General features: G+C 48.6%; 1 protein-coding gene across 10 annotated transcripts; it reads left to right on the top strand.

The window, feature by feature from the left end:
* The first annotated feature begins 241 nt into the window (after positions 1–241).
* On the top strand, positions 242–9,525 carry TAFA3 (TAFA chemokine like family member 3). 10 transcript variants are annotated; one of them, XM_082688332.1, is made up of 7 exons: positions 467–605; positions 1,798–1,855; positions 3,139–3,254; positions 3,923–4,072; positions 4,850–4,974; positions 5,247–5,288; positions 5,439–5,652. In XM_082688332.1, the coding sequence occupies exons 3-7, from the start codon at positions 3,140–3,142 to the stop codon at positions 5,541–5,543; spliced, it is 537 nt and encodes a 178-aa protein (XP_082544458.1). In that variant the 5' UTR covers positions 467–605; positions 1,798–1,855; position 3,139; the 3' UTR covers positions 5,544–5,652. The 10 variants fall into 10 exon arrangements, with proteins under 10 accessions (XP_082544461.1, XP_082544456.1, XP_082544459.1 ...); XM_082688335.1 differs by lacking the exons at positions 5,247–5,288; positions 5,439–5,652 and adding an exon at positions 6,064–9,525 and having other exon boundaries at positions 242–605; positions 3,139–3,356; XM_082688330.1 differs by lacking the exons at positions 5,247–5,288; positions 5,439–5,652 and adding an exon at positions 6,064–9,525 and having other exon boundaries at positions 247–605.
* The last annotated feature ends 17,874 nt before the right edge of the window (positions 9,526–27,399 follow it).

Below are 27,399 nucleotides of genomic sequence, written 5' to 3'. Positions count from 1 at the left end.
TTAGAATATTCAAGAGTCAAAACCCTTGGGGGTCCTGGCAGTCCCTCCTCACACACAGCCCCCTCCCTCCCCGGAAGCCACAAGACCGAGTGTTTTGAGGGACCTCTTTGGGTTATCCCGGCCTGCCCCAGGGAGGTGTTCACCGGGACTGCAGACAGCGCCGCGGGACCGGCCGGCCTCTCTTCGCTCTTCTCGCCTTGGCCGACAGGGGCCGCTGCGCCCGTCTGGGCCCGCCCGCCCAGCCGAGCGCTCTGCGCTGCTCCGGGAGCTGTCCGGGAGGAGGCTGTGGTGCCCGCGGCGGGCTGGCGGAGCGGGGACGGTCCCCGGCCCCAGAAAGGAGGCGGCGGCTGCAGGCTCTCTGGCCTGCCGGCGGGAGCCTCCAAAACACCGCGGCTGGCCTCGCAAAGCTGGCGTGGTGGGCCAGGAGGTCCCCGTGCGCGGAGTAGGGCCGGGCATGACCGTGATGCCAGTTTGGCCAAAGCTCCGCCGCCTCGGGGACGCGGCAGCAACTAGGTGAGGAACACGAGGCTCCTGGCTCGACAGCACTCGCGCCGGCCGCTCCCGCTTGAAGTCCGCCTTTCGGAGTCTTGGTGCCGGACTCAGAGGCAAGTGGGCACCGCCGTGGGGCGGGTGGATCCTGGGGCTCAGAATTTGGAGCAGTGAGTGGGCGCTGGAGGGGGCGGGGAGAAGACATGGAAACTTAAAGCTTCTCGTGGTCCACATCCTCAACGCTATGCTGGTATGCTGGCTGCTAATTCAGCCTCCCCATACCTTGCATCCGGGTTTGGGGGAAACAGTCTGGGAAACTGAGGCAGGAGTGTGGAAGCCAGAACAAATCCTAGAAGCTTCTTTCCCCCCTTCTCCCGAGGGAGGGAATAGAATGCCTGAGAACTCAGCCCAAAAGTACACACCCCCATCTTTTGGGTCTTGGGGTTCAGAGGAGAGCTGGGTTGGATGGTGTGGCAGCTCAGAAGGAAAAAGGATGAGGACTGCCTGAGAGAGAAGACAAAGCTGTATTTGAAATGATCAAAATGAAGGTTCCTGAAGGGGACAGCGAGAGGAGATACCCACTCAGAAAAGAGATACATCGAGAAAGCTGGGAAGCATTTACCCGTGAACACACCTGTCTCTGGGATATTGGCACCACTTCTTCCATCTGTCCCCATAGTCCTCTCAGCCCCACCATCCTACCTGCTTCAGCTCCACCTCCCCCTTGGAGGCTGAAGGAGGAGAGGTCTTTCAGAAGAATGCAGAGGCTGTTGGGCTGGGGCCCCTGAGACCCGGAGGCACCCCATTCTAGCCCTCCAGAAGGGAAATGGGGGTGACGGGGGCAGAATGGAGCCTGCTCCGCTCCAGTCCAGGACGCAGGTGCAGGGGAACTAGGAGGTGGAGGCAAAAGGATTCAAGACGTAGGGGTCTTTTCCCGGAGCCTCTTGGAGCAACATTTTGTCAGATCCTGCTCAGAAATCCGTCCCTGGCCTTCGGCTCCCTCCCAAGGCCAGAGCTGTGATAGCCTTGATTCCTAGACACCTCCCCACTGTCTGCCCTGCTTCACTCCTGGGCCAGAGAAATCCTCAGGCTACTCTTCTCAGGCTAGCTGCCATGTGTGTTCCCAGAGTCTGAAAGGCAGAGGAGAGCCTCTGGCCCCGCCCTGCTCCTTGAGGAACAGCTTCAGAAATGGGCTCTACTCCAGGGCACCTTTTGTCCTCACCCAGGTGCTCCCTCACCTCCTGTAGGGCCACAGGCTCCCTCTGTTCCTGTCCACACCACCCCCAAGAATCTTTCCTACTTGCCTAGGTGGAGTAAGTCTGAGGCCTGTGAATGAACAGACAGAAGCTGGAAGATCCCCAAAAAAGTGAGTGAGGAGACACCGAAGAGGGGACAGTTGAGGGGATGGTGGTGGGGACAGAGATGAAGAACCCAGTCCACAGTCCCGGCATTTGGTTTGGCCTCTGGTGATCCCAGGGAAGTGCTGACACCTGAGGGACTCCAGCGATGTCCCAAGGGGCCAGGACATCAGTGCAGTGGAGGAGGGGACAGACTCCTGTTATGCCTGGGCAGCCCCCTGCTGCTCTCTGCCTCTGTGTCCTTGGGATCCCCTCTGTCTCTAGCTCGTCCTCTGGGATAGATGGGAGGCCTGACCCATCAAGGTTAGAGGAGGAGAAGCTCAAGTGGTGAGGTAGGAATAGGCCAGGCTTCTGGGCTCGGGCACCCCCATGTACTGCCTGGCCTGGGGCAATCATTTGACTTCCATTAGCCCTGGTGTCATTTCTTCTTTTCTAAATTTAAAATTGTTGAAAAAGAATTGCTTACGTTCTTACAGTTTAAGAGCCTCCCACCCCCACCCCTGTCCACCAGAAGAAAAGCAACAGGGAAAAAGATTAAGTCTCCCTTCTGCCTCCATCTCTCAGCGAACTGGTTCCCCTTCTTGGTGACACTCAATATTACTAGGTTTTCTTTGGTACCTTTTCCAGAGCTAGCTTATACATATTTAAGCAACATATATATAATCCCTCCCTTTAACACATTTTCTACACCCTATCCTGCACTTTGTGGTGCACTTATTGTGGTGCATAATAAGCCTTCATGGTGGCTTATTGTTAGAGATCATTACATGCCTCAGTACATAAAGCATTTCCTCCTTCTGTGGAGGAGTGGTCTGGATGTAATTGCATTTGTACAGATGCCCCACAAATGTATTTAGCCATTCCTTTATTGATGGTTGTTTTGGTTCTGTCCAGGCTTTGTGAGGATCAGTTTGCTCATCTGTCAAATAGGTACAAATAATCCCACTTTGTAGGACAGTTGTAAAGGCTGCAGGAGCATGTATGTGACATGCCCAGGTCAAGGGCTCAAAAAAATGGGAGTCAGCAGTATAGTTCCTCCCGTGGCCCTCCAAGACCCTTCAAAGCCCTCTTAAAAGGCCTCTCCCCCCACAGAGCTCTCCGTGGTGGTTTTCCCAACTGGACATTCTCCCTCTCGGACACCTTGTATGGTGATCTTATGCCAGGCTGAGGGCCGCTGTGGATAAGGTGTGCATCCTGCCCGCCTCTGGGCCTCCCAGAGCGCATGGTCCGGGGGCTGGGCCCTGCGGAGCTCCTGCTCTGTGTTGAGCCGTCTGTGTGCTTCTCTCCCCAGGATGTGTGAGAGGACCTCTCAGAACCGGAGCGCGGGCCACTGGCTGCTGGCACTTTCCCTGGCCTGGCTGTGGACCCTCCTTGCCTCAGCTTCCTTGCAGCCGCCAACTCCCACAGGTCTGGGGCAGGCCACAGAGCCTGGGGGAGGGTTTTCCTGGAGGCCTGGAGAGCGGGGCACTGCTCCACCCCATTCTAGAGCCCGCCGATCACCAAGGCCGGGTAAAATGTGGATTCTAGGGTTTCTGGCTCCTTTTCTGTTTTTCACCCAGGAAAATCTGCCCCCCTCTGTCATCCCAGCCCAGAGAAGTTGTGGGCAGACCTGTGGCTCCCTTTCCTTGCAGGCCAGACCATGTTCTGCAGGGAGAGAGGCAGTGGGGAGGAGGCTTAAGTTCAACCTCCTGGCCTAATTCTGTGGTATTGCTTTTGGGATGGCTAAAGCCTGTGTAAGCTGATGATCCTCCCCACGCATTTTAAGCCCCTGGGCCTCACCCGGAAGAAGCTGGAGGAAGTAGGGGCTGGTGGGGAATTCCACCTTTCTTGCTCTGCTCAAGAGCCTGAGTCTGCGGAAGAGGAGTGAGCGCCGCCTCACTGGGGCCGAAGGAAAGACAAGCGAGACCGCTGAAGGAGCAGGGGGTTTTCCTGTTTCCTCCTCTTCCCCTGCAGCAGGCCACCCTTTGAACATCCCTCCCCCTGGCCGGGAGGAGGGCCCGAGAAAAAGCAGGGCAGGTGGGAGGAGAGCTGGGCTTCCTGAATGGGCTGAGCCCTGATCTCCTCCACCACTTCAGTCGTGGTGAAGCAGGGCGCCTGCGAAGTGATTGCGGCTCATCGCTGCTGCAACCGGAACCGCATCGAGGAGCGCTCCCAGACGGTCAAGTGCTCCTGCTTTTCCGGCCAGGTGGCCGGCACCACCCGCGCAAAGCCCTCCTGCGTGGACGGTGAGTGAGAGGCCGGCCCACCGGGGAGGGCCCAGTCACAGAGATAAGAAGGTCTGTTTGGGGCACGTGGGTGTCTCAGCGGGTTAAAGCCTCTACCTTGGGCTCAGGTCATGATCTCAGGGTAGGGTCCTGGAATCAAGTCCCTCATTGGGCTCTCTGCTCCGCAGGGAGCCTGCTCCCCACCCCCACCCCCATCCCCCGCCTGCCTCTCTGCCTGCTTGTGACCTCTCTGTCAAATAAATAAATAAAATCTTAAAAAAAAAAAAAAAAAAAAAAAAAAAAAGATCAGTCTAGGCCGCACCATCTGCTCGGATACAATTTCATACCAGCCCAGGGCTTTTGTGATCGGTCTGAAATGATGGGTAACCTCTGCAGGGAGGAGGGCAGATGGGACTGCCGGCTCCATAGAGAAGAAGGGGTCCTGTTCGTGAGGGCCCTTCCTCTTATCCGCACTCCCTGCCTGATGGGCGGGAGTGAGATGAGACATTCTGTCTCACAAATCTTTGCTCCCAAACTGGGCAGCAGACCTTGACCTCTTCCCCTCCTGCTCCTCCATCGGCCTCTTACACATGCCCTCCTCTTGTTCCCCTGTGGCCTTGACGTGGACACACAGGGGTCACTCACACCCACCCCTCTCCGACGATCCCACCCCTGCTCATGAGCTCCCTCACGTGGCAGGGCTGTAAAGGTGCCCGCTTGGGCTCTCACGCACCGCGGGCCCACCAGAGGGCTCCTTGGAGAGCTTGCCCTGCCTCTCCTTGCCCCCTGCTCCCACAGCCTCCATCGTCTTGCGGAAGTGGTGGTGTCAGATGGAGCCCTGCCTGCCGGGGGAAGAGTGCAGAGTGCTCCCGGATCTGTCAGGATGGAGCTGCAGCGGCCGACACAAAGTCAAAACCACCAAGGTATCCCGGGACGGCCTCTCTATCCCTCCCTACTCTTCCCCCTTCCAACTGAGTGTGGAGGGACAGGGCTCAGGAGGGGTTGGGAGGGGGTGGTTTCGAGGAGATCTGTGTCCTCAGGTGAGATCCGTGAACTATGTGGGCACATGCCCGGACAGTCCCTCTGGACTGTCTCCACTCTGGGGACTGGAGTTAGGGCCTCGGGATTTGAAGTCTGATGTGTCCTGAACCAATCCTTGATGCTCCATATGCCTTGGTTTCCTTTTCTCCCTAAGGTGAGTTTGTCTTCGAGAAAATGGCAGGTCCATAAGAACAAGGTAAAGCATTAGGAAATGGTCCAGATAATTCAGAGGGGAGTCTGTGCAGGGAGCCCCTCTGCCCACTCACCCCTGCTGCAGACCCCACCCCCACCCCCCGGATTAACTCCCTACAGCTCACACCTGTCTTCCTCTCATCTTACCTTTGAGGGCACCCAAGAGGATTATTACTTTCATGGTTTACTGCCTGCCACCACAGAACAAGGAGTAATTAAAATTGTATTAAACTCATTAGCATTTCCATGTGTGTCATAACTAATCAGTGGCATGGCTGTGCCATCACCATTTGTAAAGATGAGTGACACGTGAGGCAAGGCAGATCCCTTCCCATCACCAGGAGAGCAAACAAGGAGACACATAAACAGAAGAGAAGGCAGCCTTTGGGGCTCTGAAGAGAGCCGCATATTTGGGGAGCACAGAAGAGAAGGAGCCACAGCTAGGAAAAGTGTAGCGCTTCCTAGCTGCAAGCAGGCAAGGGAGACAGCCATTCTGAGCCTGGTTAAGACCAGGAGAGAGTGAGACCCACCACAGGGCTTGCGACATTTGTCACTGTTTTATAGTTTTGCATTTGTTGCCCATAGATGCTGTGCCTACAGTTTGGGTCACCAATCTGAAGCAAGTGCTCTGAGATGTGCTTGACTTACTGTGCTCTCCCAGTCTGCACTGCTTAGGTATAAGGGAACAACATTGATGACCTTCATGTGACCTTCATCTCCTGGGGAGTCTTAGGCATTCCTTTCTCCATTCCTTTCTCCCCCCATCACCTGCTCTCTAGGTCACACGATAGCTCTTGGGTCATGTGCTGGACAGGACAGCTTGACTGAGCCATGGACTGAAGAATGGTATTATTATCAGCCAGCAAAAGTGGAGATTCACTTACCTGGACACATGTTCTGTGCCAAGTGCAGAATCACTCTTCTCAGGGGGCATCTCAGTTGAGTTACTCAGCAGATAAGGACAGATCTTTGGCCACATACCTGGTGTTGTGCTGGGTTCTCCTGGGGGACCCAGAAGAAGGTCAAGATACAATTCCTGCCCTTGAGGAATGTCCAGTCAAGTTGGAGAGTTGTTGAAAGACAATTCAGCTAATTGAGGTTAAAGCACATGGTATGGGACTTTACCATGCAGACCGTATATGGGTCATGTGCTGTGGACATGTTGGGGGTGTGAGGGTGAGACCCCCATGACCCTTTGGCCAACCCCTCAGCTCAAGGCAAGAAGACAAGAAGTCACATTCACCACCTGCCACATCCCTCTCTCACGTCAGTCTGAACACCCAGCAAGCTGCCAACATGCCCAAGGAAAACCTTTCCCCCCATGAGAGACCAGCTGTACCTCATTTGCATGGGACTGGGTTGACTTGGGGAGTGAAAGCTGACATGAAGCCAGACAACTTTCTAGCAAAGCTCTGCAGAGGTGTGGCCTGGTTTGGGCTATTCATTGGGAATGAAACATACAGGCCCTTAAAATCACTCCCATGCAAAGACCTCAAGTTTTTGTTTGTTTGCTTATTTCAACAGATGAGGAAGCTGAGTCCCAAAGAGGAAAGAGGACTTGCCCCAGATCTCCCAGTTTGGGGTTCCAAATCTCTAAGGCTTTTTGCTTAACCCAGATACGGTATTCCACTTGGGTCTTCCATGTTGTTTGTATCTCAAGAAGAGAAGCCTGCAGGGGACTGGCAGGATAGCAGCAACATTTTTCTTGGGAGACTCTAGAACAGGTCCCTGTTACCTGAAGTAATCCAGAATACTTACATGCCAGCATGTGGGACCATTGGATCTCCACTCGGCCCTCAGCCCCCAAAATTACTACCAGGCCCCATGGTAGCCAGAGATCATTCAGCCCAGTTACATCCGGGCACTCTGAGCCGGCAGCGCCATTGTGTCTAGTCTGACACATCTCTCCCAGAGGACTTAGGCTGAATGGAATTCTCAGAGGCTCTGGCTTTAGGAGAGGCTCTGGGTGGAGTCCAGGGCCGGTCACAGTCGTCTTCCTTCAAAGGCCATACTGGGCCATAGGGGAGCCCTTGCAGGGCTGGATGGAGCCTCTGTCCAGGATTGAGGGTTGGCAGAGTCAGACTGACATAGGCTTTAGGGACTCAGAGACGGGGGCTAGTCGGGTATCTCATCAGTACAAGAATTATAGACTCAGTGACTGCTAGGATCAGCTGGGATCCACTGGGATCATCAGGATCTCAGGGTGTGTGTCGGGGCATGGAGCTTGAAGGGAAGGGTGTCAGCAGAGACCAACCAGGACGATGCTGACCTCTGACCCCCAGATGATAAGCTGAGGTTGAACCTCAGCCCATCATTGCTGCTTCCTCTTCTTCCCCAAGCAGTAGAACCAAGACCGTTCACTTCACTCGAGGGTGTTTTTCTTGTTTTTGTTTCATTCTGTTTTGGGCAATGGGGTGGAAAATGATGCCCCACATGGTGGGGTCAGGGAGTGGGGTAGTCAAGGAGTAGTTCCGAGGTTGTCAGCTCTTCCTTTAAGACTGGGGAATGGGCTAGGGGGTTAGCAAACTTTCTGGAAAGGGCCAGATAGCAATTATTTTAAGCTTTACAAGCCATATACAGTCTCTGACATGTTTTTCTTTGTTGTTGTGTGTTTTGTCTTTAAAAAAAGCCTTTTAAAAAATGTAACAACCATTCTTAGCTCAAGGGCTGTACAAAACCAGACCCCAGGCAGTTTTTGGAAGGTTGCCAGTCCTTGTGAACCTTTGAAGGCAGGCGTTCTATGCAGCTTGGGGCTGCCTCCCAGCCTCCTGGCCTGCCTTCAGTGAAGTGGAGGGGCTGGGTTGGGTTTTGTTTTCCTTCTAATGCTCCTTGAGAGATTGGTGAGTGAATTATTTAGACTACAAATGAGGCAGCTTTAGCAGAGTCACACAATAAAGGCCTGCTCTTCTGAAAGCCAGGATGTGGGCTTCTCTACTCCCTCCCCATCCCTTGAGACTGTGTACAGGAAAATTTGGGGGTGGGGGACAGCCCCTTGCCCATTTGCTGCATCCACAGGCTGCTGGGGTAGGAGCTGGGGGAGCCCGAGAGAGTGAGGATGATGCTGTATAAATTCCCCCCACCAGCTGCCCACCAGCACCAGCCCCTGCCTCAGCCAGAGTGCTGATTCCCTGATCCTCCCTGAGGTCCCTCCTCTGTGCTTGCAGAGAAAGCCTCTTTCCTCTGGCACTGGAATTTGCCTCCATTTCCTCATGACCCACTCATCCATTTATTTGGTGGGATTTGAGGGCAGTCCTTTATCTGGCTGGAAGAGCTTCACACAACACAGGAGGGACTAGTGGAGAAGAGAAAGCCTCCCGCCTCCAACAGTAGCTCTCTAGAGTCCTGTTTCCAACTGAGTCAATATTTTTGGCCATTTTGTAGCGACTTTAATGGAAGTTTAGGAATGTAAATTAATTTTCCTGGAGCAGAGGGGTCCTGGAGTCATTTGTCTCTGGGCTGGGCTCTCAGATTCTCTCAGGTTAGCTAGTATGCCCCCGCCCTCAGCTGCACAAGCCTTAGGAAGGTTGTCAAGTACCAGAGATCATGTGGTTAATTTCTGTGACCTCCAGTGGGTTTCATTAAGTTCTATGAGTGACATTGTCACTAATTGCCCCAGACAGTTGCCTCAGGTTGAGGCTGTAGCTAGATCAGTTAGCCAACTCTCTCATTTGACAGATGAGGAAAGGGAGTCTCTGAGAGGTTAGGTGATTGGCTCAAAGTCACATAGCAAGGTGGTGGTACATCCAACCCAGTGATCCAGACAAGTGTTCTTGGCTGTACATTGCCTCTGTACTTCCATACAGATGAGGAACCTGAAAAGAAGCCAGGATTTTTAGCAAGGATGGTTGTGAAAGAGTCTCATTCTACAATCTCCAAACCCTGTGGGTGCAAGAGGACAAATGAAGAATGGGAAGCATTTAGAGATATTCACAGAAAGAGAGAAATAAAGACAAAAAGGTGGGTTGAGAAAACTCATTCAGAGGAACATCAAAATACCAAAGCACAAAACAAAACAAATCAAAATAATCAGAAGAAAGCTGATGCCACACCCAAAACAGTAGATTTTTGTCCTTTCTGAAGGAGATAGGATGGAGCTCCTATCAAAGTTCGGAAGACCCATGAGGCCAGTTTTGATGGCTTTTGGCTTCTTTAGATTCTAGTGTGGGGTTCTGCAAACTAAGGCCCCTGGGTTGAATCTGGCCCACCAACTGCCTTTGCAAATAAAGTTTTATGGAACATAACTGTACTCATTTGTTTATTATTGTCTGGGACTACTTCCCTACTGGGACAGCAGCTGAGTCACTACAAAGAAACCATAAGGCCCACAGGGCCTAAAATATTTACTATCAGACCCTTTCTAGTAAACTTTTGCCAATCCCTGGACTCCTGTTTTTTTGTTTGTTTGTTTGTTTGTTTGTGGTTTTTTTTTTCCTCCTCCTGTTTTAATTGAACCTTTCTCAGTATGTGCCTGCAATCTGGAAAATGATGATTCAATGTTGTATTTTTGGGTTTGGTATTTCTTGGAGACTGTGCCTGTGTCCCCTTTAATCCTTTCCAGTGCCATTTGTAAGACCTAACAACCAAAGGAATGAAGACATAAAGACTAGGAGGCCAAGAGAAAGACTTGCTTCCTCAATATTGCTGGGTCCCCCAATAATGGGTCCATGGTCAAAGGAGCGAGACTGATACAAAGCGAAGGTCAAGCAAAGCTTTATTTTGCGCCAAACATCAAGAACCAAAGTGACCGTCAAACAGACCAGTCGGGGCCGCCCTTTACAGAGAGGGCGACCCCTCCCTGCCTCACAGACTAACTTTTATAGAGCAAAGGCCATGTGGTTGAGCCTGGCCACACACAGGTGGCCATGAGATTACACCACACAGAGAAAGCTGCACAGTCATGCTAGGTCCCACAGGGGTGGCCAATTGAATTACAATTCACCTATAGTAGCTATTTGAACTAGCCTATCACCTTGGTCAGAATTGACGCCCAAAAGGCGGGGCCCACACTCCTTGGTAGCTAGGGAGACAGTATTCGCGCTCTACTGATTGGCTGTCTCCACCTGACCCAACTCATCCCTGCATTCGGGCTGTTATCTCCACCTGACCTGACCCACCCTTGTATTTGGGCATAGTTATCTGGGACTGGTTTCCCAGACTTGCTTTTAAGTAAGTTCCCCTGGGAGGGGCAGGGTCAATTTAAGTTTTACTGCATGAACAACAAAATGGCTGTTCAACTGAAGTGGGGCCCCTCTGGCTAAATAGGCCCTTACATTCCCCACCTTTTCTTTGGAGATTAGTCAAATCCTTGACTCTTCTAGCCTCTTTTCATGGCTGCCAGCCTGTTTTTAATGACTCCAGTGTGATTTACCCAGAAACAGCATTTCTCTCCTAGGGCTACACAGAGCCCCCCTTTTTTAGAAATACTATGTCAAGCCCTAATTGTCTATATTTCCCACCTATACTTTAACATCAGGAGCAACAATGAACTTAATGAACTCATTGTTTTTTTGTTTTTTGGGTTTTTTTTTGTTTTTTGAGTCTTAGCTTTAGTTCCATGATGGGCGGGGTCCATCGGCAGCGGCATCCATCTCTGAGGGGCATCCTCATCCTTGGCTCGTTTGATGTGACCTGTGCAAATCCAGGCCCCGATGCCCTCGACTTTATTGCCGTGGGGGTGGTCAGAATGACAGTAAATGGTCCCTTCCAGCAAGGCTCCAAGTTTCTTACTTGGTGGCAGCATATCCAAACCAAGTCCCTGGGTTGGTAGGGATGTGGTTCCACCTCCGTCTCCATCCCATTGTGGGCAGTTTGGGTCCCTGTGAAGGCTCCTTCCAAGACAGACTGCAATGACTGCAATGACTTGTTTAAGCAGGGTGTACATTGTGCCCTGAGGAGTGCGAAAGGAAGGAGATCCACCCATCCACTGCCAGTCTCCAGAATTAGCTTTGTCAGGGTCTATTTAAAAGTTCGGTTCATTCTCTCTCCTTGCCCGGAACTCTGGGGCCGGTAGGCACAATGTAGTGTCCGATTAGTGCCTATGGCCTTGGCCAATGCCTGTGAGACTGAACTCACAAATGCAGGGCCGTTGTCTGACCTGATCACGAGAGGTACCCAAACCTCTAGTAGCTTTTTGCTACCACTCCCGCCATCTCGTGTTTGGCAGAAAAAGCCTCTACCCAGCCTACCGTCCATATAGATGTTGGCGGTCTTACCCTTGGTCATCTGCAGTGCCTTGGTGAGTGCAATCAGCTCTGATTTTTGCACCGAGGTTCCGTGTGGCAAGGCTGTTGTCCAGAGTTTCTGCTCAGGAGAAACCACCGCAGCCCCTGCATACCTTGTTCCATCGACCATGTGGTTACTACTCCTGTCTGTGAACTGAGTCATCTCCACATCCAAGAGGGGAGTGTCTCTGAGATCCAGCCTTATTCTTGTGTCCTGGGTTAGGACCTCCTGCAGTTGTATGGGTGATCAGCCGGCTCCTCCCACAGCAATGTGGCTGGATTTAGCACCACTGGGGGCCAGAAAGTCACTTTTGGTTTATTGAGGAGGAGGGTCTAATATCCCGTCCCTCGGGTATTTGTCATCCACTGGTCTGGTGGAGTCTGGAGAAGGCTCTTGATAGCGTGAGGGGTGGTCAAGATAAGATTTTGACCCAAAGTCAATTTACGTGCATCCTTGACCAGGAGGGCCATGGCAGTAATTATGCAGAGGCAAGGGTTGGGAACCCAGCTGCTACTGGATCTAGTTTCTTGCCAAGATAGGCTACTGGCCTTTGCCAAGGCCCCAGAGTCTGAGTCAAAACTCTTTTGGCCACCCCTGCCTTTTCATCCACATACAAGTGGAAGGGCTTGGTAACATCTGGGATGGCCAATGCTGGGGCACTCAGTAAGGCTGTTTGTAATTCCCAAAATCCTCCTTCTGCCCCAGTTGTCCACTCTATCATAGTGAGTCCTCTCTTAGCCAGTTCATAGAGAGGTTGCACCATAACCATGAACCGCAGTATCCACAGCCTACATTAGCCCACTGTCCCAAGAAACACCCTTGTAGAGGTCAATGCCTAAATAAGTGGCGTGGCTCTGACAAAGCTGTGCTTTCATTGCTGACATCTGATACCATTTCTCCTGCAGAGCAAAGACAACCAAATCTAGCCATAAAGATGTGTTATTAAAACATAATTTTCTCTCTAAAATAACCCTCATTCCCAGAGATAGCCAAATCAGGACTAATTCATTTGAAGAACAAGTCCAGTTTTAACAAACTTGGCCTAATTATTCACATAAGCTCAGCAAGAACAGTGAGTGTGATCATATAAACCTTTTAGAATCTGCTTTGCTGGAACTTCTTATAAGGAATCTCTAGGTTGAACTTTTAGTAGCCTCTCTGGGCCAGAAGCCAAGCCACGTAGTTGCCATCAGACATGACTGCAATACCTGTCGATTTGGGCGAATTCCTCTTCCTGAGGTTCCCAAAGTATCCTGCCAGACAGTGACATTCTTTACTCACCTGGCTAGGCTGCTGGGAACTCTATAAGCAAGGTATCAGGCCAACAGTTCCAAGGGGCTTTACGGCTCCAGGTTTTATAAAGTCAACCTTAGTTCCTTTAAGCTGTCTGGTCATGTCTGAGTCTTTTCAAATATGACATTCCAGTCAAAGCCTTGGTAAAATAACCAGTGTTTCCAGTGGTGTCCTGTTACAAGGAGAACAGATTCTTATTGAACTTATGCAAATGACTGATTGCCATGGAAGAAAGAATACTTGCTGAGACCTCTTGGTTTCAGAGAGTTCAGATAGAAAAGTTGAATGCCTTGATTTGTTTACAAATGAGTACTTTTACATCTCTGTAAGTTGCAGATAACTTAAGAAAAAGTTTCCCTAGTCTGGAAGAGCAAACATTACAGAACCAGTAATGTTTAAAATAAGACAAAACATCAAGAGACACAACATTACAATCTTTCAGTTCATCTAGTCCTATGTTGCTTCCCATGTTGCTAATTCAGGTTTAGTCCAAATGCAGCTTTTACTTCTGGAAATTCTTACTCATTTCAGTTCCAGGATTTTAACATATCAAAGACCTGTATTTGTCCTGAAAGTCTCCCATATGAATTTCCTTTAGGGCGGAATTCATCTTACAAGAGAATTAAAACAATTACAAATGACAAAAACTCAGAATAGATATGGTTAAATATCAAGTGATGACTCTTATCAAAACATTAAAACTTTAGGAAATGTATAGAACCTCTAGAGTAGTTACAGCTTTTACCCAAATGTAACCCAAAGTTTATCATTGGTTTAGCAGTACTCCCTGAGTAACTTAGCGTATCAAGGAAAAGCCTTATGAGTCTATCAAAGAGACCTCATTTACAACTCTGGGCAGGCAAAGAGAAAACCATTTACATTTTTTTTTTTTTAAACAGATCAATTAACCTAAGAAAACTTTGTCCTTTTATTTTTTTTATTTTTTTTAAAGATTTTATTTATTTATTTGACAGAAAGAGATCACAAGTAGGCAGAGAGGCAAGCAGAGAGAGAGAGGAGGAAGCAGGCTCCCTGCCGAGCAGAGAGCCCGATGCGGGACTCGATCCCAGGACCCTGAGATCATGACCTGAGCTGAAGGCAGCGGCTTAACCCACTGAGCCACCCAGGCGCCCACTTTGTCCTTTTAAACAGAGAGAAAATCCTTTTAAAGATTTATTTATTTATTTGACAGAGAGAGAGAGAGAGAGATCACAAGTAGGCAGAGAGGCAGGCAGAGAGAGAGGAAGGGAAGCAGGCTCCCTGCTGAGCAGAGAGCCCGATGTGGGACTCGATCCCAGGACCCTGAGATCATGACCTGAGCCGAAGGCAGTGGCTTAACCCACTGAGCCACCCAGGCGCCCTGAGAAAATCCTTTTAAACAGAGAGAAAATTTTTATACCAGTGTCTTTCCTTTTTATTCTTAAGCATGCAGTCTTAAGATAGTGGGTTTACTGGGTTTCCCTCCCATTGTGAATGATGTCGCAGACAAAGGGGAGGGGGACCTTTCAGATGCTGTCCTGCTCACATCCCTCGAGGGAACTTAGGAGTGTCTTAGCTAAGGTCTCTCTGTAAAAAGCCCCGGACCAGGCTACTCCATGGAGTAGGTGACCGTTATGCCATATGATACCCCGCGAGACTCAGGGAGCCATACAGACAGATTCACACAGTCAGGCACTCTTCAGATTTAAACAGGTTGGACCCCCCCCCCCGCCAGTTCGTAGAGAGGTTGCACACCCCCCCCCCCCTATCCCTGGCTAATGGAAGGTGATCAGTCTCCTCTTCCATTCTTTACGAAAGGGTCTGGCTCAGACAGTGGCCCCGGGGCTTTCCTGGTTCAATGGGCAGATCCAGTCAGTTGTCCCTGGCCTCCTATTGTTGGTCCAGCAGGGAGGAGGTGAGCCTCAGCTGTCCAGGAGATCCCAGCCTTGGGTCCGCTGAAATCAGTGGGGTGAGCCTTAACCCTAGGGCAGGTGCTGTGTTTGCCCTCTGAGGCCCGTCTCCTGTCCCACACCAGTGGTACAATGGGGGATGGTAACGGGGTGTTTTCACAGTCTCTCAAGGCCAAATGGCCCTTTCATGTGGAAGTATAATATATATAGAGAGAGAGGCACCTCAGGAGAGTGCTAAATCACCTTGGGGCTGTTTTTCTTTCTTTATTATTCAAACAGGATCCGGCATCTGGTCTTTTTCTCATTTTTTCTTAGTCCGTCCTGACCATACCTAAATTTTTTCTCCTGAAGATTTTCCTTCACAAACCTTCTATAATTTTCCTTTACATTCAGGTTTTGTCCCAAGTCATTTTCTTCCAAATAACCATTTCATTTAGGACAAAATTACCTTTTCTTACTCTCCTACATACAGAGTTGCTTTTCCTATTTCCATCAGTCTTAGTTACACTTAGCAAAATTTTGTACTCTTAGAAATACCTTAACTTCTAGTGAAGACTAAATATTAACCAATTGTGAACTGTTGCAATAGCAGTTAAGCACAAAACATGTTTACCAACAGATTTCAAAAGCACAAACCTAGTTCCAGCAACCAATGCTCTAGCATTTTGTCCCATTTGGTTTAATGTTTCAGGTTACCAAAGACTTTGAAAGCTACCTTAACAACTACCCATTAAAACTTTGAGACAGACAATTAACCATCAGTTTAGTCATCTCTTTGTTAACAGATTTTAACAAATAACACAAGCTTATTTGACCTTAAATAAAAACTCTGAAGTTTCACGTTTACTACTGTTAACTCAAAAGATATGTTCATCCTAATTAACCCAACAAACTTAACTTAATTCAAATACTGATTTACATTCCACCTGGGCCCACTCCACATAGAATGTTTACCTGAGACCTGGATGGAAAGGCCTGGAGTTGGGGGTGTTAGGTCCTGGGGCTGCTCTTGTTTCCTGACAGTGAAGAACAGAACAAAGTGCTGCCAGAAGGCAGAGAAATGGTTCCCAGTTCTAGAGCTCATCAGCTCCAAGAGAGGAGCAGATGCCATAGTTTCCCGCCGGCAATGGGAAGGGGCTAGGCAGTCCACGTTGGGCCAGAGAGGGCAAGGAATGTCCCTGAAACAAAGGGATATTTGGCAGCTGCTTGGGAATATTCCTTGGAGTCTCTGTCTTGAGTTAGACTAACCCCAGTTGGCTCCAGTTACAGCCATTAACACAAGAAATGAGTAAGGGAGAAGCCCCACATCTATTAGGAGGAACAGAGAGATGAAAGTCAGAGTCCCCTTACTCTCTGCTTGCCCCATTTCTTCAAACACAACAAACAATGCAACAGAGAACAAAAAGACAGGACAAAAACAACCACAGACCCAGCCTGCTGCTGGTGGGGGTTTTCTCACCGCCCTAGAGATGCTCGCCAGTGGGGATTTTCTGGGTCCCCTAGGGATGATCAACACAACAGGCAACAAAAGACAGGACAAAAACAAACTCACACCAGCAGCCCTCACCCAGAGCCTGCCGCTGGTGGGGGTTTTCTCGGCCTCCTAGAGACATTCGCCAGTGGGGATTTTCTCAGTCCCCTAGGGACGAGCCACACAACAGGCAACAAAAAGACAAGACAAAGACAACCAGACCCAGCAGCCAGTGGAGATTTTCTCGGTCTCCTGCAACCACTTGCTGGTGGGGTTTTTCTCAGCCTCCTGACTGCCTAGCAGGACTTGAACCCCCTAGACGATCTACCAGAAGAGGGATGGAGTGTCCCCGCATCCATTCCAGCCCTGGGGAGCATGGCTGCATCCAGCTTCTCCCCAGTGGGCAATACCCTGGAGCTCTGCAACCAGACAGACAGACTGGATCTCACAGAATAAAATCTGGAGATTTTACCTCCAGAGGCTTTTCCCAGAAATTATGATGCTGGCTCAGTTCTCGTCGTTTGATCCCGGACGAGCCTCCAATGTTGGGACCTCCAATAATGGGTCCATGGTCAAAGGAGCGAGACTGATACAAAGCGAAGGTCAAGCAAAGCTTTATTTCACGCCAAGCATCAAGAATCAAACCGACCATCCAAATGACTGGTCAGAGTCGCCCTCTCTGTAAGGGGCAGCCCCAACCTGTCTATTGGACGGTTGGTTTGATTCTTGATGCTTGGCGTGAAATAAAGCTTTGCTTGACCTTCGCTTTGTATCAGTCTCTCTCCTTTGACCATGGACCCATTATTGGGGGACCCAAAAATATGTTATCACACCTCAGATCAGCTTGGTTCATATTTTCCAAGTTTATATAACTTCAAGGAAAGAAACTGTGTGTGCACCTCTGAGTAAAGATGTAACTGTATGTACACACACGTTGCTGGCAGTTCTGTGCATCTGTGGTTTGAGTATCTGCCCACAAACAAGACTGATAATTACCATATAGAAAAGCTAGATTGGCACAGAGACTGACTAATCAAGACAGATGCCAGCTGGGATGTCAGGCCAGCATGCACTGGCTACCCAGGGCTCTGCACGTTCCCACTCTACCTATTAGGACTGAGATGGGACTCCAGAACAGGAGAACACTCATTGCTCTCATCCCTCAGTGTGAGTAGCTAAGCTGGATCCTGACCTCCTGGGACTTGTGATTTGCACTGAGTGTGGGTTGTAGATCTGGGTGTATGCCTGCTGTACAGAAGCTACTGGACTCCGGTGGCTATAAACATTGTATTTGGAAGAGATATGTAGACAAGATAAGGAGGACCAGGCAGCTACCTTTTAAGCCTTACATGAGGCTTAAAACTCCTTTTCAGTCTGGCTTAGGGGGAGAGGACTACAGCCATTTCAAAGGTGAGATTGATCCCTATGTTTGACCACCCACCATCACCTCTATTAGTGAATGTCTACCTTGTTTCAAGCACTCTGTTCGGCTCTTTATATAGGGAACAGTATGTTTAATGGGACTCTTCCCATCTCAGAATTTGGGCAGAGGCCCCAAGGGTCAGGAAAAGAAAGGGAGGTATCAACTATTCTCAAATACTGCCACGTTCTAAATCAAGGCGGTAGACTATTTCTGCTGATCTGGAAAAGTGGTGATTATCCTCTTTCAACTTGCTTATTTGTCCTGCATAGCATAAAGATGGATTAAGCATAAACTTAATCAGGCTGACTCAATTTCAGCTTCTATTTCAGACATGGTTTCTCTGCTGGAGCAAAGACAACCTTGCACCTGTTACTCAGCTATCAGTCTGGCAAACTTTGTTTCTTTATTCCTGTTAGTATAGATCACCAGAGGCAGTTAACTTTCAGCCAGAAGGGCCAACAATACAGCTTCAGTCTCCTTCCTCAGGGCTTTGTCAACCCCACAGATGCCATCTTGCTGGATGGACCTGGCAAGTGTGAAATAGCATACTTTGGTAATAAGTATGTAAAAAGCATACTTCTTTGGTAAAAAGCATACTAGATACTTTGGTAAGACCCATGCATGCTGGCTGGCATGAAATAAACCCTATGGAAATTAGGGAGATTGCCACTATGGTAAATTGTCCAAGAGCCTGGTGACTGGGGCCATGTCAAAATATCTCTGCTCAGATGGAAGACAAGTTGCTGCCTTTGGCCACTCCTACCAGTAAGGAAGAGGTACAATGCATAATGGGCCTCTTCAGCTTCCAGAAATAACATGTTCTTCATTTGGGCATGCTGTTCTCACTAATTTGTCAGAAAAGTCAAAAGACTCTCCATTTTGAGTAGGATCCAGAACAAGAGAAGGTTCTGCAAAAAAGTGTAGGATGCTGTGTCAACTTCTCTGTCCCTTGGGCCATACTAACTGTCACATCTGATGGTGCCTGAAGTGTCTGGCACCATATGGAACCACAGACACTTTGTAGAATCTTTGGCAGCCTCTGAAGATGAATCAGAATAAACCCTTAGGGTTACAGATCAAACTCAGCCATTCTCTTCAGATGACTGCTTTCCTTCTGGAATCTTCCAGCATTTACTGGACACTACTAGAGATTCATTGTTTGATTGTGACTATATTACTGATGTCCTGAACTGCCCACATAAACAGGGTGTTCTTTGGTCACAAAGCCAAAGAGATGGACATTCATAGCAGTATCTCGGTGGAAGGGTATGCACACATCACTGGACTTGAGCAAGTCTTAAAGGCAAAAAGAAGTTATGTGAACAAGTGCCTCAGGCTCCCATGGCTCCTATGCCTACTAAACTGCCTCCTTTTTCTCATCCCATACATACGGTCTTACAAGAAGGTCTCTAGGACCAGTTGGCTGAGGAACAAAAAAAAGTTGACTTGCTTTACTGATGGTTCTGCATGGTATGAGTTGGTTCTGCATGATTTGAATTATTTTGGGTAATACCTGAAGGTAGAGAGTTGCTGCACTCCTGCCCTGCTCAGAGGGGACCCTTAAGTCTTCCCAGTGTACAGAAATTTGAGGGATACACATAGTTGTTCATTTTGCCTGGAAGGAGAGATGGCCAGAGGTATAGACAGACACTAAAGAAAGGGTGTGTGTTGGGATGCCTGGGTGGCTCAGGGGGTTAAAGCCTCTGCCTTTGGCTCAGGTCATGATCCCAGGGTCCTGGGACTGAGCCCTGCATTGGGCTCTCTGCTCATCAGGGAGCCTGCTTCCCTTCCTCTCTCTGTCTGCCTCTCTGTCTACTTGTAAGCCCTATCTGTCAAATAAATAAATAAATAAGATCTTTAAAAAATCTTTAGCTAGGGCTAAAGATTTGACTTTTAGTTCAGAGTTTTGAAGGGACTGTATTTGGGAACTTGGTGGTAAGGATGATGGGGAAGAGGTAGGTGGTTAAACCATTCTAAGCTGACACAAAGCGTGAAAATATTCATATCTTACAGGAGTGTTCACCAAAGTATAATGTCATTGGAGGAGATTTTTTTTAAGATTTTTTTTTTAATTTACTTGATAGAGATAGAAACAGAGAGAGGGGAAGAGAGCCAAGCAGGGGGAGCAGCAGAGGGAGAGGGAAAAGGAGGCTTCCTTCAGGGAGCCTGATGCTGGGCTAAATCCCAGGACCCTGTGATCATGACCTGGGCTGAAGGCAGATACTTAACTGACTGAGCCACCCAGGCACCCTGGAGGAGGATCTTAATAGTCAAGACAACGAGATACCATTTTCTTTCCCCACCCATTTTCTCCAGTTGTCCCTGGCTTTGCCCAGTAGCTCATGATCAAAGTGCATGTGATAGCCAAGACAGAAGCTCTCCATGTCTCAGCAACTCGGGCTCCTGTTTATCAATTCTGATATGGCTACTGCCACTGCCGAGCACTCAACCTGCAACCAGCAGAGACCAGCACTGAAGCCTCAATGTTGGCACCATTTTCCAGGAGAGCAGCCAGCTGCCTGGTGACAGGTCAGTTACATCGGGCCACTTCCATAATGGAAGGGGCAGTGCTTTTTCTCACAAGCAGATACTTACTCTGGACATGCATTTTCCTTCCCTGTTCACATGCTTCGGCCAAAAGCACCATTCAGAGACTTACGGACTATCATTTTTATTGTCATGGTATTCCACTGTGTATAGCTGCTGACCAAGGAACTCATTTAGCAAATGAAATAAGGTAATAGGCTCAGGATTATAGAATTCACAGGTCTTACGATGTGCCTGATCACCTTGAACTAAATGGCCTTAAGGAATGGTAGAATCAGCTTTTGGATACTCAGTGACAACACGAGTTGAGTGCCACACTGGGCAGGGCAAAGTCCTCCAGAATGCTGTACATTCCCCCACTGATTGACCAATATATAGTGCTGGTTTCTTCCATAGCCAGGATGACTGTTCTGAAAATCAAGGGGTTAAAATGGGAATGTCTTCTCTCATTGTTACTCTTAGTTACCCATTAGGGAAATTTTTGCTTTCCAGATCCTCAATTTTGGGCTCTTCTGGCTTTGAAAATAACTTATCTGTGTAGGTTAAAATATATTAATATTGATATCTTTAAGAGTATTAGATGAGGTGTTTGCTGAAAGCAAAGAGGATATGGAAAGAATAGCAGAGAATCAATTAAAAACACTAGCTTTGACCACATGACCCATTATAGCAATGCAGACTGTAGTATTTACAAGTATTTCTTCTTTACATTAATATGAATGTATTAATGAAAATTAACCAGTTATTGTCTTCTCTTTTCTCACTCATGAAAGTGATCAGGACTATTTACTACCTGAAAGAAATCAGAAAAATATACAGAAGTTGCCCAAGATTTCATCCAGAACCACAAAAATGAGTCCACATTCATCCAGTACCACACAATGTTGAAGGTTAAAGGTGAATAAAGGCGTGATAAAGAATAAAAGTGTTGGGGCACCTGGGTGGCTCACCAGATTGAGGGTCTGCATTAGGCTTGGGTCAGTCCTGGGATCAAGCCCTGCATCAGGCTCCCTCTTCAGTGGGGAGCCTGCTTCTCCCTCTCCTACTATTCACTCCATTTGTGCTCTCTGGATCTCTCTCTGTGTCAAATAAATAAAATCTTAAAAGAAAAAAAAAAAGAATAAAAGTGTCTCTGGGGTGCCTGGGTGGCTCAGTCCGTTAAGCTTCTACCTTCTGCTCAGGTCATGATCCCAGGGTCCTGGGATCAAACCCCGCATCAGGCTCCCTGATCAGCAGGGAGTCTGCTTCTCCCTTTCTTTCTGCCCCTCCCCCGTGTTTGTGTTCTCTTTTGCTCTCTCTCAAATAAATAAAATCTTAAAAAAGAAAAAGAAAGAAAATAATAAAAATGCTTTGTATTTGGGGTGCCTGGGTGGCTTAGTTGGTTAAGCCTCCAACTCTTCATTTCAGTCCAGGTCATGATCTGAGGGTTGTGAGATCAAGCTGCCCCCCTCAAACCACCCCCCACCCCGCCCAGTCGGGGTCATTACATATGAGGTGTGGAAGCTGCTTGGGGTTCTCTCTCTCCTTCTCCTTCTACCCCTCCCTACTCTTAAAAAAAAAAAAAAAGTATTTCCTACTTGAGTCTTACCATGGCATTTCAATTCAGTAAACTAGTTTCACACACCCTGAATCAATCAATTTCCACAAGAGCCTGTGAGGTAAGTGTTATTGTCAACAATGTACAGATGCAAAAGCTCAGAGAGGAAAGAAAGTCTGATGTCCTTCATTAACTGTCTCACTGGCTGAGAATTCAGGACCAGGAAAAAGCACATTCTAAGTGAGCAGTGAGGGGCAGACATTTTTTATGTGAATTATCTCATTTAATCCTCACAACAATTCTATAAGGTGAATATTACTATTCTGATCTTATAGACAAGGAGTCTAAAGTCCGAGAGGTTAAGTAATTTGTCAAAGATTACAGAGGACAAAAAAGCCAAATAAGGTTTGAACCCACATCCACTCAGCTCTAAAGCTTGTATTCTTTTTTTTTTTTTTTAGATTTATTCATTTATTTTAGAGAGAGAGAGAGAGCAGGAGGAGGTGCAGAAGGAGAGAATCTCTAAGCAGACTCCATGACTTCCCCTTGAGCAAGAGCCCTACCCCAGGCTGGATCCCGCAACCCATGAGATCACCACCTGAACTGAAACAGGAAGTCTGTGTCTCAACCAACTGAACCACCCAGACGTTCCCTAAAGCTCATATTCTTCCAGCACACATGGACTGTGTTCTGGCTATCTCCTCCAGGACTGGGCTGCCCAGAGTCCAAATGCTTTACAGTTAATGCTTAGAAAAGATGGGAGGGGTTGAAAGATGAATTGGGTAATAAGTGTCCTGGTCAATCTGTATTCTCTGTGTTATAGTAGAGAAAAGAAACCAAGTCCAGCATAGGACAGGTATCCTGAGGACCAAGTCTTTAAAGGTGAATGGAAATCAGTCAGGTAAAAAGTGTGCACCGGCGTCTGTGGGCGGGGGTGGGGGGGGTGGAGAGAGAGCCATTATGGCATTCTGACCCAGGCAGAGGAGAGGGGAGGACAGGAGAGAGAGTGGGGCCCAATAGGAACATGTAAAAACCATCAAAACTGAAGCAGGTAAACAGGCAGGCTCACCTCCAAAATGTCACTGTGTCACTATAAATAAAAGAGGACGTGCAGTTCTCCAGGGGCCCCTGCTCACTCCGGGGCCACAGCCAGCCCTGGGCTCAGTGGAGGGCACTGGAAAGACACAAGCTCATGAGGATCCCCACCCAGGTCTGTCTGCTCCCCACTGGCAGGGCTTCACAAATCACAGGGTAGGGACCAGAGGTGGAGGTGGGGGGTGGGGTCGAGGGTTGGTTTGGACTCCACCACTGGTGACATCCACCAAGGACTTGAACTCAATGAACATTGTACTTTGCTGATTAAAAATGTAATCCTTGTCTCAAGGTCAGAAGACATCAGAGAACGTCAAACACTGGATGCAGACAAGTTGACAGAAATTGGGGGTGGGGCTGGGGGGCGGGGAGTGGAGCAAGCCAACTGCTTTACTTGAGAGGGAATGGTCCCCAAGGCTGCTGAGTGTGGAGGCAGCAGAGGGTAGGGGTGGGGGTGGGCACTCCTGTCTGTTCCCGGGGAAGAGGGTGGGTAGCTAGAAAGGAGTTATACTTCAGAGGGAAGCTCACCAGGCTGGCTAGCCTCTGCTGGTGTGACCTTGGGGGCAAGGGGCCTGCCCAATACATAATGATTACAACACAGTTAGCAGTTCTTTCCACCAACGTGCGGGGCTGGCATGGATCTAGGCCCCTTTCTAGAAGTTGGACCAGTAGAAAAGAAAAGAAAGGAGATTAAGAAAAAGAAGTCTCCGTATCTCCTCTCTTCTTTCCCCTTCGTTCCCTACCTCCTCCTCCCCCTTTCTGTCCCCGTGTCCCAGGCTTGATGCCTAACTCAGAAGGAGGGGAAAGACAAGTCAAAGCGGAGGGAGCGGGGCGCTGAGGCAGAGAGGAAAAGAGGAGAGATTTGGGGGATGGGACGGAAGTGAGAAGGTTGGTGATCGCTGTGACCACAGCCCTCTCTCTCTCCTGCCTCTTATTTTCATCCCTCCCAGTGGATTCTTTGGCTCTCAGAGACAAACAGTGGTATCCACTATGGCCCGTCCGGGAGAATAGAATAAGCCAAAAAAAAAAAAACAAAAAAAAAACAAAAAAAACACAACTGGCCACAGAGTGACTGTCAGTCAGGCTCTGCCCTAAGCACTTTGCTTTAATTTAACCCACAGCCCCACCCTCACCCTGAGACTGTTACCCCCATTGCCCAGGAGAGGGCGCTGTAGCGCAGCGAGGTTGAGGGACTTGCCCCAGAAGAAGGTTTGGGACCGGCTAACTCCACTTCTTGTCAAAGCAGCCCTCAAAACTTCAGGGAGAGAAGGCTGTGGTTTGATGGGGAAGGGACAGGGGAAGGAAAATCCATGTGGAGAGGCTTCTGGGAGATCACCTCACTGGACAGTTGCATGTTCTGGCAAGAAGCAGCGGGGTTTACTTCCTTCTTGGTCCTTGTGTGCATAGGGGTGTGCATGCATGTGCGTGCGCACGTTGTGTGTGTGTGTGTGCGCGCGCGTGCACGCGCGTGTGTGATGTGAACACTGTGAATCCATCCCACTTGCTTTTTCCTTCTCTCACCGCAATCTGTTAGGCGAAGTAGGTAGACTCCTTCCCTTGCTTATGACTGCCCGGTGTTGTTCTCAAGTTATTGGTGAAATCCATGACTTCTCAACCCAAAGGCAGGCTTGTAGTCGTGCCCCCGTACACTTGGCCTGTCAGAGCTGTGAGAAAACCGAGATATCTTCTCATTTACCCCTGTTCCAAGGCCCAGAGAGCACAGCTAGTAGGAGATACAAGCTCCAGTCCCAGAATGGGCCTCGGCTTGTCTCTCTCCAAGCCCACTCATCTTCCACCCCCCAGGCACGCTTTTTGCCAAGAGCATAGTGTCTTAATTGCCTTGACATTATAATAAGTATTGAATCAGAGTTACTTTCTCAACTTAGTGCTTCTTATTAAAGTTGTTTGGATTATTATTGTAGGCACTTTACATTTCCACATGAATTTTGTAATTCAGCTTGTCAATTTCTACCCCAAAAAGCCAGCTGGGATTTGGATCCGGACTGTTTTTGATCTGTAGCTTAATCTGAGGACAGATGGGAGGCAGATAGGAGTGTGAACCCGAACAGAGTTGATAACTGTAGCTCTTATCTCAGGGTTTTGAAGTTGTCCGTTGACTTGGGTCTCTCTCCCTACAGGCTATAAGTCTGTAAAGTCCGGGAGGCTTTGCTTCATTTACCACTGACCGTTCACCGTTCCAGCCCCAACACCAAACACTGTGTCTGGCGTACGATAGTTGATTGAGACACATTTGTTACAGGAACCAATATTTACAGGATCATCTCTTTCTTCAACAATAAAAATAGGATTTTTTTTTTTTTTTTTTTTTTTTTTGCTTTCATTCACTTTATCTTCTTTATAAACAGTCTACTCCTATAAATGTTTGTTGAATCACACGCCTCTGGTTTGTGGACTGAGCATGCGCACAACGTCCATATGAGCAGGTGGAGGGGACAGAAGACCTGCGTGAGGGTCTGTGAGGACACATGTGGGAGGATAGGAGTGGAGGTGTCAGGGGAGCCCTGGGGTCCCTGTGGCTGCGATCTCTCTGTAGCTGAAGTCTGGGCTCCTCGTCCTTCCTGTAGAGGGCTGCAGGTCAGCATGGGAGGAAACCACCGGGGACCCTTTACGGGTGGACTGGGGATTGCAGGGGTGCAGCAACCTTTTCCTTGCAGAAGAAGAAAGTCCTGTCTCGGTATTCTGGGCATCACTTCCACGCCTTCTTAAGTCCCGGGTGTCTTGTTATGAGAATTCAAAAGGAGAAACTGCACACCGGAAACCTCGCTTGCCATTCACATTTTTTAACATTGAAGACATAACCGTAAAGAACACGTCTATGAAAGTTAATTAGCCTCTAGAGAGAGAGAGAGAAAGAAGCGAGACAAGAGACACAGATAGGGCACCTGGGTGGCTCAGTTGGTTGAGCGGCTGCCTTCGGCTCAGGTCACGGTCCCGGAGTCCCCGGATCGAGTTCAGTATCGGGCTCCCAGCTCCATGGGGAGTCTGCTTCTCCCTCTGACCTTCTCGCCTCTCATGCTCTCTCTCACTGTCTAAAAAAAAAAAAGAGAGAGAGAGAAAGAGAGAGAGAGAGAAGACACAGACAGACACAAAGCTGCAGAGGGCCAGGGAAAAAAATGCTGCAGGGACAGCAGGGGACAGCAAGGGGGGGGGGGAGTTTCTCCTTTGTTCTAGAAGACAGTCTGAAGGGCTCACCAAGAAGAAAGAGACTTGATATCAACCAAAGGATCTGATCCCAAGGAGGAGTAAGTAGGATGAGACACAGAGCTGGCAGGGGAATGTCCCTTCTCAAAGAGGCAGGTGAAGAAGGCTGCATTGCTCCAGGCACAAGGGGGGCAGAGACCACCCAGAAAGGGGTGCAGTTGGATCCGGGAGTATAGGTTGTGACCTGAAGATGGTTGTCCAGGCTCCCACACCCAGTCCTTCCTCCCTGGCCCCATGAACCCCTAGCCCCTCACCTCTAACTCCTACTTTAACAGGAAGCACAAGGAAATGAATAGCTAGTACCAGGTACACTTACAAACATGATCTTATTTCATTCTAACGATATCCATATGAAGTAGATACTTAGGAAACGTTACCTCCACTTCATAGTTAAGGAAATTGAACATAATAAGGTCATACCTGGGTTTGTGTCCTGACAGTCCATCAGGCTGCTTCTATCCTTTGAGTTTGTTGCTATCAAACTGCTTCAATCTTTATTTCCCCCTCTCATTTCTACTAAAAGGCATTTTTTAAAAAACACTGGAAGTTGGGACACCTGGGTGGCTCAGTTGGTTAAGCCTTTGACTCTTAGTTTCAGCTCAGGTTATGATCAGGGGGTCAAGGGATCAAGCCCCGCACTGCGTCCTGTGTGGGGATCTGCACTCAGTGCAGAGTCTGCTAGAGATTCTCTCCCTCTCCCTCCCCCTGCTCCTCCCCCACCCCCCGCTTGTGCGCACGCTCTCTCTCTCTTTCTCTTAAATAAATAAATAAAATCTTTAAAAAACAAAGTAAAAATACTGGAAGTTACAAAGAAGAAAGAGAAATATAAAAGTGATTTGTAATTTGTAGTGAACTTGATCTTCTTTATGGCTTTGATTAATTATCGTAGCTAGTGACATGCTCTGTTAGGAATGCTTTCAACTGTAAGAAACAGACAACTTGACTACCAACACAAAGATAAGATGTGTTTAAAAAATAAAGATTAATTTTTGTTGTGTATCAGGAAGATTGGAGGTAGGCAGTTGCCACTGTTGATTTAGTGGTTCGGCAATGTGTCAACATCCTCAAAATGCTCCTAGCCTTTGCCTCATCGTTACAAAATGGCTGCTGGGGCTCTGAAACTCACCGCCAGGTTCAAGGCAGTAGGAAGAGAAGGGTGGAGCGTTACTGCTCCTTTATGCATCAACTGTTCCTTTATGAGAAAAGAAAAAAAGCTTCCCCAGAGGCTCCAAGGCAGACTTTGGTTAACAACCTGGGGGCTAGGCCTGGTTCACATGCCCATCTCTGGAGCTGTGATAGTCTGATGTGACCCACAGTCACATCAACTGAAACCAATGGGAAAAATGTGGGTAGGGAGGTAAGAATGACAGAGTCCATTATTACATTTCGTATCCGTTAACTTTTCTTGTATAACAAATC

Source organism: Mustela nivalis, assembly GCF_964662115.1.
Source record: "Mustela nivalis genome assembly, chromosome: 10".
In the NCBI taxonomy this organism is placed as follows: domain Eukaryota; kingdom Metazoa; phylum Chordata; class Mammalia; order Carnivora; family Mustelidae; genus Mustela; species Mustela nivalis.
This window is presented reverse-complemented; position numbering and strand designations above follow the sequence as displayed.

Excerpts from the sequence above, each read along its gene's own strand:
- TAFA3 (XM_082688329.1), top strand. The coding sequence starts at position 3,140 with ATGTGTGAGAGGACCTCTCAGAACCGGAGCGCGGGCCACTGGCTGCTG. Across the intron at positions 3,357-3,922 it reads CCGCCGATCACCAAGGCCGG|TCGTGGTGAAGCAGGGCGCC; the intron begins GTAAAATGTGGA and ends CCACCACTTCAG. Across the intron at positions 4,073-4,849 it reads AAAGCCCTCCTGCGTGGACG|CCTCCATCGTCTTGCGGAAG; the intron begins GTGAGTGAGAGG and ends CTGCTCCCACAG.